The sequence below is a fragment of the Colias eurytheme genome, chromosome 31, assembly GCF_061535395.1.
Source record: "Colias eurytheme isolate Ceu_HAF_F1 chromosome 31, ilColEury1 Martin Lab GWU primary, whole genome shotgun sequence".
In the NCBI taxonomy this organism is placed as follows: domain Eukaryota; kingdom Metazoa; phylum Arthropoda; class Insecta; order Lepidoptera; family Pieridae; genus Colias; species Colias eurytheme.
The window spans coordinates 2,451,680-2,466,373 of NC_143010.1; the positions used below are offsets into that span (position 1 = coordinate 2,451,680).

A 14,694-nucleotide genomic window follows, 5' to 3' on the forward strand; every position below is an offset into this window, starting at 1 on the left:
AATTCTTTTTTTATTATATTCCTTGAAGTACGAGGATGGTTCTTATGTAGAGAAAACGTAAACATGTACCACGGGCGAAGCCGGGGCGGACCGCTAGTATTAGGATAAATACGAATATTTATCCTTAATTTTATAATTTATGTCTATTTGCATTTTTTATGTATTTAAATGATATCGCATTTATATAATTATACACAAATTTTTTATGAAAAACGGTCAAGCCGTTTTGAAGGAGTTTAGTTACAAACACATTGACAAGAATATGTCTTGAAATTAATTTGGTACAAAATAAATATACTTTTAATCTACAGTATACACCAATGATATTATAATTGATATCCTTATTTTAAACAGTAGTTGATATTATAAGTAAAAAGGTGTAGATAGGTTACCAAATACCAACACAACATTCGATCTTCAAACGGCACACACGCACACACGATTAGATGTCAAAGTGAGATGGCATGATTCAACTGTCGAGCGAAAAAGAGACAACAAGTATAATGTGGCTAATTGGCCACATTTCGTGTCACTACCGGGGTTTATAACCTATCTAGACCTTATAATATCATTAATATGTTATATAAAATTATATATATAATGTATAAGTTACTTTTTAAAATTAGTTGTGTTTTTGTTTAAATAAATGGTTGTATATTATATAATGTTTATTACTTAATGTAAATATGGTAATGGTTTAATAAATTTTGTAGTGTATTGCTGTTGTTTTATTTTACACTAGCTGCGCTTCGCGGTTATATCCACATTGCTCAGCTCCTATTGGTCTTATGGCGCCGTTTCATTAGTCGTTAACTCGTTCGGTATACAGCATACGGGGAGTCCCCGCAGGCGAGATAACAACCAATGAAAAGAAGTTCCCCGCATGCTTAATACCGACCGTGATATCGACCAATGAAATTCATCGGTCAAGGTCGGTACAGCTTGCGGGTCTTAAGTCAAATACTTTTTCATTATTCAATTTCATTCGTGAGTGCTTGTTGGATTATAAAGACGCTGCACAAAATGGCTGATCGCTTTACGGATTCGCAAATGTTGAATCTCGTGGAAATCTATCGAGATTATGATTGTTTTACGTAAAATGGAGGTTCTCCCTACACCCCGCATGCGGGCCCTATCGACTAATGAAAACGGTTCCCCGAATGCTGGCCCTGTGGCACGCGTTCCAGAAATCTCTCGCACCCCGCATGCGGGCCCTATCGACTAATGAAAACGGTTCCCCGAATGCTGGCCCTGTGGCACGCGTTCCAGAAATCTCTCGCACCCCGCATGCGGGCCCTATCGACAATGAAACTGCGCCATTAGCGTGATTATTATCTTAATACTATTATAAAGGCGAAAGTTTGTATGGATGTATGGATGTTTGTTACTCTTTCACGTAAAAACTACTGAACCGATTACAATGAAATTTAGCACACATATAGAGGGTAACTTGGATTAACACATAAGATAGGTTTTATCCCGGAAATCCCACGGGAACGGGAACTATGCGAGTTTTCCTTTGAAAACGCGGGCGAAGCCGCGGGCGGAAATATAGTAGCCTATATATAGCATTCCTCGATAAATGAGCTAACACAGAAATAATTTTTCAAATCGGACCAGTAGTTCCTGAGATAAGCACGTTCAAACACACATTCAAACTCTTGTGTCTTAGATATAACCTTCGAATAAAAATGTGTTATGTTGTTTTATATTCACAAACATAGTAGTGACAATCGTTTGCGTAATGCTTTTCACTTAGTATTACCTAAGTGATGCTTACGTGTACTAAATAAGTAATAGATAGAACTTATGTTGTAACTTAAACCTATTGTATCATGGAGACGTAAGTATGCGTATCTAGTACTAATATTTTACGTTAAAAATATATTAAAACTGTTTGTAACTATAAAACAAATATGTATTGTACATACAAACTTAAACTAGAGTGTGTGCGCACGTGTGTTTTTGTGGGTACATACACAAATAATATAATACTTACAAATAATCAATAATCGATCAATCAATAATCGATCGATCGATCAATCTATCAATCAATAATCGATCAATCAATAATCGATCAATCAAATCACTCAATCAATAATTTATCAATCGATCGATCGATCAATCTATCAATCGATATATCGATCGATCATTTAATCAATCAATCGATCAATCAATCGATCAATCAATAATCGATCAATCAATTATCGATCAATCTATCAATCGATCAATCAATAATCGATCAATCAATTATCGATCAATCTATCAATCGATCAATCAATAATCGATCAATCGATCAATCAATAATCGATCAATCAATAATCGATCAATCTATCAATCGATCAATCAATAATCGATCAATCGATCAATCAATAATCGATCAATCAATAATCGATCAATCAATAATCGATCAATCAATAATTGATCAATCGATATATCGATCGATCGATAATCGATCAATCAATAATCGATCAATCAATAATCGATCAATGATCGATCGATCAATTGAAATCAATAATCGATCAATCAATAATTGATCAATCAATAATCGATCAATCAATAATCGATCAATCAATTATCGATCAATCAATAATCGATCAATCAATAATTGATCAATCGATATATCGATCGATCGATAATCGATCAATCAATAATCGATCAATCAATAATCGATCAATCAATAATCGATCAATCGATCAATCAATAATCGATCAATCAATAATCGATCAATCGATCAATCAATAATCGATCAATCGATCAATCAATTATCGATCAATCAATAATCGATCAATCAATAATCGATCAATCGATCAATCAATAATCGATCAATCAATAATCGATCAATCAATAATCGATCAATCGATCAATCAATTATCGATCAATCAATAATCGATCAATCAATAATCGATCAATCGATAAATCAATTATCGATCAATCTATCAATCGATCAATCAATAATCGATCAATCAATAATCGATCAATCAATTATCGATCAATCGATCAATCAATAATCGATCAATCAATAATCGATCAATCAATAATCGATCAATCAATAATCGATCAATCAATTATCGATCAATCAATAATCGATCAATCAATAATTGATCAATCGATATATCGATCGATCGATAATCGATCAATCGATCAATCAATAATCGATCAATCAATAATCGATCAATCAATTATCGATCGATCAATTGAAATCAATAATCGATCAATCAATAATCGATCAATCAATAATCGATCAATCAATAATTGATCAATCGATATATCGATCGATCGATAATCGATCAATCAATAATCGATCAATCAATAATCGATCAATCAATAATCGATCAATCAATAATCGATCAATCAATTATCGATCAATCAATAATCGATCAATCAATAATTGATCAATCGATATATCGATCGATCGATAATCGATCAATCAATAATCGATCAATCAATTATCGATCAATCTATCAATCGATCAATCAATAATCGATCAATCAATAATCGATCAATCAATTATCGATCAATCTATCAATCGATCAATCAATAATCGATCAATCAATAATCGATCAATCAATTATCGATCAATCGATCAATCAATAATCGATCAATCAATAATCGATCAATCAATAATCGATCAATCAATTATCGATCAATCAATAATAGATCAATCAATAATTGATCAATCGATATATCGATCGATCGATAATCGATCAATCAATAATCGATCAATCGATCAATCAATAATCGATCAATCAATAATCGATCGATCAATTGAAATAAATAATCGATCAATCAATAATCGATCAATCAATAATCGATCAATCAATAATTGATCAATCGATATATCGATCGATCGATAATCGATCAATCAATAATCGATCAATCAATAATCGATCAATCAATAATCGATCGATCAATAATCGATCGATCAATAATCGATCAATCGATCAATCAATAATCGATCAATCAATTATCGATCAATCTATCAATCGATCAATCTATCAATCGATCAATCAATAATCGATCAATCAATAATCGATCAATCAATAATCGATCAATCGATCAATCAATAATCGATCAATCAATTATCGATCAATCTATCAATCGATCAATCAATAATCGATCAATCAATAATCGATCAATCAATAATCGATCAATCAATAATCGATCAATCAATAATCGATCGATCAATTGATCAATCGATCTACCGATCAATCAATCAATTATCGATCAATCAATAATCGATCAATCGATCAATCAATAATCGATCAATCAATTATCGATCAATCTATCAATCGATCAATCAATAATCGATCAATCGATCAATCAATAATCGATCAATCAATTATCGATCAATCTATCAATCGATCAATCAATAATCGATCAATCTATCGATTGATCGATTATCGGTAAAGCTTGGAAAACTCTTTTCAATCGACATCCTTTATAACAGTTTACAACCTATTCTATGACCTACCGAAAATTTAAAAAAGAAATCGATCCTTATCCGATTATTTCATTATATTATAGAACTTTATAATATTAAAGTAATTACTTTACAATATTAAATAGTGAATGGATATGAATGTGATTTTTGTGTCAATTTCACGCAAAATCTACACAGTCGTTTTGAATAAAATTTGCTATGCAGATTGATTGGAATGAAATAACCATTTGCCGTAAATAGATAACACGTTCCGTTCTAAATTTCTGATACAATGTTTATTTTATAATTATGTAATATTATGCTCATCCATCTATCTATACTTTCTATAATAATATTATAAAGCTGAAGAGTGTGTTTGAACTACTGGTCCGATTTGAAAAAAATAGCCCATTTATCGAGGCTGCTATAGGCTATAGGCAGTAGGCTATATATACACATTTATTATTATTATTATATTATTATAGCCTATCATCGCGCTATAAGACCAACAGGAGCGGAGCCACGCGGGTGAAACCGCGGGGCGCAGCTAGTATTATGTATATAATTATTTATTTATAGACAAAGCGGGCGAAGCTGCGGGCGGAAAGCTAATTAATAATAACATACAGATGTTAAAACGCATCCAAGGCTGATATTTACTAGGTAGGTATATGGCTTTTAGATAACTTTTTATGAGTTGTATCAATGGTTGTATGAAGAAGGAAGCTTTTATGTTTTATAAATATACTTCCTGTTACCTGTATACGTAATATTCGCAAGAATCGTGCATGTATCATAATATTAATCAATCTTCACAAATCAACCATTATCACTTTAAAACTCTTTCATTTTTAATCAAAGTAAAAAATTACTGTACGTTGACCGACAAGGTAAACCGTAAAAAATGCATCAAAAATTTACCTGCAAACATCCTGCAAAAGCTTTCTTGTCGTGTTTTTTATTACACGCATCCGACTCTTTCTAACTAGACATTTTCGTATGTGTAAGAGAGAGATAGCACACTGGTACAATACTGTCATTTGACAGCTGACATTAGAGTGAAGTCAGTGACAATCGACGTGAGTATTGATAATTTCATTCTGAATTTAGTTTCATCGTGAAATAACTGATGGTCGCACGTATGTTTTAATTTTAAAATGTAAACAAATGTTTTCGTGATCGTTACCGAAATGTCGAAAATGTATGTGTATGTGTGTGTCTGTGCCGTTTTGTTAGTGAACAGTGTTTATTCGTATACACATGAAAACGAATATGTTACCGATCACCACCATACACATTGTACACACGAACACCCGAAGGAGGATCAAGTAAGTAATTAATTCGATTATAATTTGTCAATCCTTTGAGTACGTGCTGGTTGTAAAGAAAAAAAGTGACACGAAGTTCGAAATTCAAATGTGAATTTCTACAGACGGAATATTGCAATTTGCATGCTCTTTTTTTTTCTTCTTTAATTTTGGTTATGTTGCTATAACATAAGCAAAATTAACTTCATAATAAGTATAACCAATTCAGATTACACTTTAGCACATATTTAGTCATTTGCGAAAAATTTAATCGCATTTATAGGTACTGCACCACATACTGCACGGTAATATTTTAAGTGTCTGGTTTATATTCTAAGTATTCAAATATAGTTTGTGCTTCATTGTGCTTACGTGCACAAAGATACATGATTGATAGATAAATAATTATGCAATGTTGCAGTTTGCACGATCTCTGTACATACATATTTGTTTTCAAATAACACAAGGATATGATAGAAGTAAGAACATGTTTAATATTATTCATAACTTGATTCTTAAGTACATTGTACCTAAGTTATGTTTTAATTATAGAGAAATAATTAATAAAAACAGCCTTCGGCATGATTTTTATTTAATAATAATTAATTCCAACTTTATTTACGATGTCGTACAGTTATGTTATACGATTTTAAAATAATCAATAAATTTTTCTTGTGTCAATAAAAATAAAAAAAACTCAAGGACAAGGCTGTATGGCTTTGAGCCTTAGCCCAATTTTTGGTGCACTGTTATGACTCACAAGATTAAAAATTTTAGCGCGAATTTCAAGAAATATTTTCTCGACGTTTAGAAATTCTATGACTAAAAGTTATGTAGTTAGATATTCCGTGATATATGTAACGTCGCTTCGCTTCATAATTTAACGCTTTCTAACTACCGTGTATTTGGTAATTAATTTTGCGTGTTTTCTATGCAGTTTAGTTTTATCTCCCAAGTGACTAATTTAATTTCGCGATCCGCGCGTCCTTCGATTTTTGAATATTTTCCTGTAATAAATTTACAAGGAATTTACCTATAAATTATGGTGGATCTGGATTAGGTATGGTTTTTATGTTCATTAATAATTTTGTGCTGAATCATGGTAATGTTCATAAATACGCGACTCAGGTATTTTGTTGCATATATGTAATACTAGCTTTCCACCCGCAGCTTCACCCGCGCAGTCAAAGAAAAACCCGCATAGTTCCCGTTCCCGTGGGATTTCCGGGATAAAACCTATCCTATTTCCCGGGATAAAAAGTAGCCTATCTCCTTTCTCGGATATCAAAATATCTCTATACCAAATTTCATGCAAATTGGTTCAGTAGTTAAGGCGTGATTGAGTAACAGACAGACAGAGTTACTTTCGCATTTATAATATTAGTATAGATTGTAAAATACAGACATAAGAGGAGGTAGGTAGGTAGTCATTAAACCAAACGAAGAAGTAAATAGAAATAATGTAAAACGATTTGTATAACTGTATAGAACTCTACTGTATAGAAAAATAATAACGTACAACATTGTTGTCGTACACAAAATGATTCTTAAAAATTATTGCCTGTTAGCGATCCCATACGCGCATGTTACTTTTCTCTTTAAATCGATATTTAATACAAGTAGGCGATCTACTACGTAATACGTATTTAATTACAATAATAGCCTTGTATAAAACAAATGGAATTATTTACGATTCGATAATTTTCAATTTTTCCTGTCTTATCTATACTAATATTATAAAGTTGAAGAGTTTGTTTGTTTGAACGCGCTAATCTCGGGAACTACTGGTCCGATTTGAAAAATTATTTCGGTGTTAGATAGCTCATTTATCGAGGTAGGCTATACTTATATCATCACGCTACGACCAACAGCAGTGGAGCCACGGGGGTGAATCCGCGTGGAGCAGCTAGTTTAAAATATACACGCATATAGATCGCAAAATAAAATTAAAAAATGCACCATTAACATTGAGAACATATCCACATAGGTACATAATGCTTTACCTACAAGCAAAAAGTACAACTAAGTTTGTTTTAAATTAAAAAAATAGTATTGCCAGAAAAATATGATAAAGTGAAGTCGTGAGCATTGTCTAGTCAATTTATAATTAGTCTAGACGTTAGAATGGGAGTGTCTCTTTTTAATATAAAATAAATTTAAAAGCGGTTGTATGTCTATTCTGTGTGAAATTATTAATTAACTGTATTGCGTAATTGCTGCTCATTAAATTAAAAAAAAAATGTCTAATAAATATATCGTTTTCTTTTCTAAGTTTTAGTGTCAATAAATAAAGAACGTTTCTTTTTACATGGAGATTATTTGTATGCGAAAAATTGCATGACAGATTTGGCCAATTCGATTCTAAACTATTGCAATGATTTATCAAACATATTGTTCTAATAATATTATTTTTTTATCTATATGTATATGTCGGCTACACATACCGTGTTCCCGCAGCACAATGCGGACTTGTCGAGTGTGTTCCATCGCGATGCGAGCAGTGGAGTGCGGGAGAGAGGCTTTAGAAATACCTAGTATAAGAGATGTCACTACTATACTATCCAAATCTATTTATTATTACTCTGTATATGTTAGAAATATCGTATAATGGGCCCTTTTCACAATGCATCAGCAATATTGCTTTTTCATGAAATTGAAAATTGATTTTCTTACACGAGGGTAACTATAATTTTAAGTTAATTATACCATAGACACTATTATACTATGTTATGTTAAAAGCACATAAAGTTAATTCCAATCATGCAAAGCAGTCTACATGCTCATATACCGCACAAAAATTCTCTCCCGCGCAGGAATCGATGCCGTTGCCATGACAACGGTTGCGTTTCCACTGCAGATTATATAAACAGATAAACTACTAGCTGTTCCCCGCGTTTTACCCGCGTTGCCCCGCTCCTATTGGTTTTTGCGTGATGATATATAGCTTATAGACTTCCTTGATAAATGGGCTATCTAACACCGAAAGAATTTTTTAAATCGGACCATTAGTTCCTGAGATTAGCGCGTTCCAACAAACAAACAAACTCTTCAGCTTTATAATACTAGTATAGGTACCATGTAGTCAATATGTAGTGATAATAATTTAAATTAAAATGTTATTACAATTCTTTTCGATGGAAAATCGATTGTAAAATGCGAGGGTTGGTTTGTGTCATTGCGTTTTACGAAGGGTTAACTTTAGGGTAGAAAAAGGGGTGACATTATGTATCGGGCTTTTCCAAAGCTAATTTTTCATTTATAATTATTTCTTTACAACAAGTTGGCATGGTACCCGTAAATGTATATCCTATATGCTAATGTCTACTCATATTATAAAGTTGAAGAGTTTGTTTCCTTGAACGCGTAATCTCGACACCACGGAAAAATCATTCCACTGTTAGATATTTATCGAGAAAGGCTTATAGGCTGTATAGTGTATATCATCACGCTGTGTATATCATCACGCTAAGGCCAAAAGGAGAGGAGTAATGCGTATGCGTATCGGTATAGTCCATTTATTGAGGAAGGCTATAGACAATATACCATCAAGCTAAGACCGAGAGCGGAGCAATGCGGGTATTACCGCGGGGCACAGCTAGTTATATTTAAAACTGCAGTAAAAACTAGGTATATAAGTAATATAAATAAGTATGTATTATGTGATAAAAGAACATAGTATTTTTTTTTTTTATTAGTATTACACATAATATAATACTATATCATATATGTACTAGTACGTTAGTTTACTTTTAAGGTACACTACCGCGTTCTATGTTCTAAAGCCAGTTATGTTAAATATTAATGTTAATGAACACATTGTTTATGATTTACTCATATAACTGTGCGACGGTTGTTTAACCAACTTTGTAAAAAAGGAGGTTTATGTTGATGTCACTGTAAATTTTAAAAATCGTCAGTTTAACTAACGCGCCTGTATAATTATTTGATTTATTTCACTGTTAGATAGTCCATTTATCGAGGGAGGCTATATATCATCTCGCTAAGGCCTACAGGAGCGAAACAATGCGGGTAAAACTGCGGAGCACAGCTAGTATTGTATAAGTATTTTACGATGACAAATCTACTAGCCACACAATATATTGTTATGCATGGTAAATTCCGTCTATCTGTTTTAAACCACTCTGCCGATTTGTATGAAATTTAAAAAGAAAATAGTTGAAGGAACACGTTAACACATACAACTTTTATTTTCCAAAGAAATATCCTACCATTTGAAATAACAATTAAGTAGGATCATTATGCCGATGGTTCAGACATCAGAGTAAATCAATTTTTTTCCTGTTCAAAAAAAATTTTTTTTTCAAGAAATCTTTGCGAACAAAAAAACATAGAAACGACGTTAATTAGAATCAAAATTATCCTTAAAGGCGTTTCTAAAATAATTTCCTCACAAAATTTAACATAAATTGTAATTACAAATGGCTCGAAGGGTAAAAGTTTCCTTTTGTATTTGATTTTTCCGCGTATTTACCATTCCTATTTTCTATTAGTCCGGGATCCATCGCTCATTAATTTTGCAAGTGATTACTATCAAGCTAATTTTTCGTGAGTAGCTTTATTTTGATGAGATGCCCAATAATTTCATGTACGAAACTCTCGATTGTGGTAGCTAACAGAGAAAACAAGGATAAAATATTTTGATTTGATGGTTCTCAAATATTAATTACTATCTGAATGTTTTTTTTTGTTCAATCTCAAGATAATTATCTAAATTATTCGAAAAAAATATTTGTCCTACAAAATCTATGGTTTGATCAAAGAGTCCCCCTTTCCAATGTGTATCGATAACGAGGTCATCATAAATGATTACTAACCAGCTGATTTTTTTATTTTCACTTATTTAATACTTATATAATTCAACAGACATATTGTCCTACAAATTGCGTAATAAATATTTGAGAACCGTCAAATCAAAAATTTTTATCCTTGTTACCTCTGTAAGCTACCACAATCGAGAGTTTCGTACATGAAATTATTGGGCATCTCATCAAAATAAAGCTACTCACGAAAAATTAGCTTGATAGTAATCACTTGCAAAATTAATGAGCGATGGATCCCGGACTATATTGTTAATAAGGGCCGATTTTTCAATCCTTGGTTAAAATTTATCCGTCCAATAAAGTATTACACGAACATTTTGAAATGTCACCTGTAAACTGTCAAATACGGACAATTAGAATACATTTTTGAAATGGTAGTTTAATACGTTATTCGATTCTCTCGACGGATTTAAAAAATATTTTACAGAATATAAAAAATGTTTGATTTCAAAAAAGTTAAATTTTCATTTTCATTTTAGCATTAAATTTAAGGTTTCCTGGATATGTATCCGCTTGGACCAGGATAATATAGGTAATACCTAACCATTGAGATACACATATGGAGACGACACCGCCTACATGATACATCACTTATGTTCCGCTCAACATACGCCATATGGCGTAACTGCACACTCATTTTTTATTTGTTTTAAAGTGAAACGCATCAAATATGCCTTCGTGTGTGTTACGATATTGCACAAATAATACAAATAATACGGAAAAGTGCAAAGGAATAACTTTTATCGGTAAGTACATAACTAGATAATAATTTTTAAAACTTAGTTAGAGCAAAAAAATGGCGCACAGATTTTGTTCGTGGCGTCTCCTCCATACGTAGTAATATTATCTCAATGGTAATAACTTTAAAAATTGTGAAAAACAGTAAAAACAACGTTTGCTAAAGCGGAGTCTGCGTAAAAAGCTAGTCTATAAAAAAAATATAATGTACTATTTACAATACCGTAATTGTTATTTTTTTATTAATCTATAAATAGTTGAAACACAGATTTATGCAAAGACCTCTCTTTATGGAGGAAAAAGCAGCAAAAACCTACCTATATGAGGAAAAAACGTTACAGAAATAACTATTTTTACTGCGCATAAAACTAATAGGTAATTAGTGGAAAAATATGCCATTTGCATGAATTTGTCACAGGTTTTAATTAAGTCACGGTTGTTATTTTTAAGACCGCTTTGAATTTTAAAATAAAGCATTTTATCTATACTAATATTATAAAGCTGAAGAGTTTGTTTGTTTGAACGCGCTAATCTCAAGAACTACTGGTCCGATTTGAAAAAAATCTTTCGGTGTTAGATTATAGATAGCCCATTTATCGAGGAAGGCTATATATTATCACGCTAAGACCAACAGGAGCGGAGCAATGCGGGTAACACCGATAGAATTTTTCAAATCGGACCAGGTTCCTGAGATTAGCGCGTTCAAACAAACAAACTCTTCAGTTTTATAATATTAGTATAGTATGTATATACTATATAGATGTTATTATCGTTTTGAAGATACACAAAATTACTAAACGGATGACATGTTTTTAAATACATACAGATAGAACTTAGAATAACATACAAAAGCCGTGCCAACTTAATGCACTAAGTATACATATCAAGTTAAGTTCTCTATTGGCATTTTGTATTGACCTCGGCTTATAGTTGCATAATAATTGATTCTATAGCCTGTCTTCTAGTAAAGATGTATTTGTTTTACTTATGTACTATAGCTTTCCTCTCGCGGCTTCGCCCGCGTTTTCAAAGAAAAACCCGCATAGTTCCCGTTCCCGTCGGATTTCCGAGATAAAACCTATCCTATGTGTTAATCCAAGTTACCCTCTATATGTGTGCTAAATTTCATTGTAATCGGTTCAGTAGTTTTTACGTGAAAGAGTAACAAACATACATACACACACATCCATCCTCAAAAACTTTCGCATTTATAATATTAGTAGGACTTCCAGCTTGCTGTGCCCTTTTGCACGCCTCATAAGCGAAGCGTTGAGGTGGGTACTACTGTCACTTCGCGCAAAACATCTGATTTTTCAAACTTAAAATGTCTTTATGTATCATACATTGCACTTGTAAGATAAACATACACACACATATTAAGAAAAAAAAACCGGCCAAGTGCGAGTCGGACTCGCGCACCGAGGGTTCCGTGGTAGTAAGTTTAAAATTATTAAAAAAATATATATTATGTGATGTAACTAAAAATTTATGGTTTTCGTAATTTTTTCTTTATCTATGCTATAAGACGTTGCTTCGTACCAAATTTCAAGATTCTGAGTTCACGGGAAGCACCCTGTAGGTTTTGATTCCCTTGCAAGTGTCGAAAATTTGCGGCATAAACGGCTGTATCTTTTGATTGCGTTGGCTTAGAAATTTGATTTTTTCACAGCTTCAAGGGATAGTAGACCTGAGTAATTGATATAAGTTTCAGCTTCATACCTCTACGCGTTCCTGAGAAAAAGGGTCTTGACAGACGGACGGACGGACGGACGGACAGACGGACAACAAAGTGATCCTATAAGGGTTCCGTTTTTTCCTTTTGAGGTACGGAACCCTAAAAACACTATTTTTAACGTTCATGATATTTTTGATGTCATTTTTAGGGTTCCGTACCTCAAAAGGAAAAAACGGAACCCTTATAGGATCACTTTGTTGTCCGTCTGTCCGTCCGTCCGTCCGTCCGTCTGTCAAGACCCTTTTTCTCAGGTACGCGTGGAGGTATGAGGCTGAAATTTATATCAATTACTCAGGTATACTGTCCCTTGAAGCTGTGAAAAAATCAAACTTCTAAGCCAACGCAATCAAAAGATAGTTACAGCTGTTTATGCTGCAAATTTTCGACACTTGCAAGGGAATCAAAACCTACAGGGTGCTTCCCGTGAACTCAGAATCTTGAAATTTGGTACGAAGCAACGTCTTATAGCATAAATAAAGGAAAAATTACGAAAACCATAAATTTTTAGTTACATCACATAATATATTTTTTTTTAATAATTTTAAACTTACTACCCATTTCCTCATAAACGCGTAGAGGTATTAAATTGAAATTCATACCAAATACTCAGGTCTATAATACCTCTAAGCTGTAACAAAATCAAACTTCTATGTCAACGCAATCAAAAGAAACAAGGTTTGTACGGAACCCTCGGTGCGCGAGTCGGACTCGCACTTGGCCGGTTTTTTTGTTATTTAAACTAGTTAAAAAACAGTTTAAAAAAGTTCTGTCTAAGACGTCCGTGTGTCTGTAATGTGCGGATCCTTTTTCTTGTTAACACGATAGCGACCGAAATACTTTACTAATCGAGTCTTTTTTTTTCTCTTACGCTTGAGTATGCTCAGGAATAGAACCCTTTCATTTTTCAGGGTCTGATTCGATGTGGTTTAATTGTTATTAAATAAACAAAAATAATAATTAATTAATATTTATTAAAAAAAATTATGAGGCGTGCAGTTTTGGATTTTCCAAATTATTTTTATTTTTTTAAGTGGGGAAATCTTCCAAAGATACCTACGGTCCCCGGGGAAGGAGCCGTGGGTTATGCCAGATTCTTACCTAAGGGATATATTTTTGCTAAGAAATATTCTATTAGAGATTAAATACACTTTTTGTGTGCCAAGATAGCTAAAAATAAAACATGATTTATGTAATATAAGATATCTAATAGCCATAATTAATTTCGTATTTCCTTGTCTTTCATTTTCCACAAGGATAATATATTTAGATATTAAAGATAATAATAAGGTTTTCCTCGTGTTTGGTTTTTATACCTAGATAAAAGCTTACATTGTATGCCTCAGCCCCCGGAATCACAGACACAATAGAAAATCTATTGTGTCGTGGCACGATCGGGCCGCTCGGTGGTCAAGGGGTTAATATTATTGTTTAACTAGGATTCCGCCCGCGGCTTCGCCCGCGCAGTCAAAGAAAAACCCGTATAGTTCCCATTCCCGTGGGATTTTCGGGATTGAGTCATTTTCCCGGGATAAAAAGTAGCCTATGTCCTTTCTCGGGTATCAAAATATATCCATATCAAATTTCATGAAAATTGGTTGAGTAGTTTAGGCGTGATTGAGTAACAGACAGACAGACAGAGTTACTTTCGCA

General features: G+C 32.8%; 1 protein-coding gene across 3 annotated transcripts in view; it reads left to right on the forward strand.

Moving 5' to 3' along the window:
- Positions 1-5,521: 5,521 nt before the first annotated feature.
- The window catches only part of Invadolysin (leishmanolysin-like peptidase, invadolysin), a 69,383-nt gene continuing 60,210 nt past the window's right edge, over positions 5,522-14,694 (forward strand). For all 3 annotated transcript variants that reach the window (XM_090119044.1, XM_090119046.1, XM_090119045.1), the window contains exon 1: positions 5,522-5,751. In XM_090119044.1, coding sequence (XP_089975170.1) covers positions 5,614-5,751 — 138 coding nt within the window. In that variant the 5' untranslated portion in view covers positions 5,522-5,613. The remainder of the gene's footprint in view (positions 5,752-14,694) is intronic.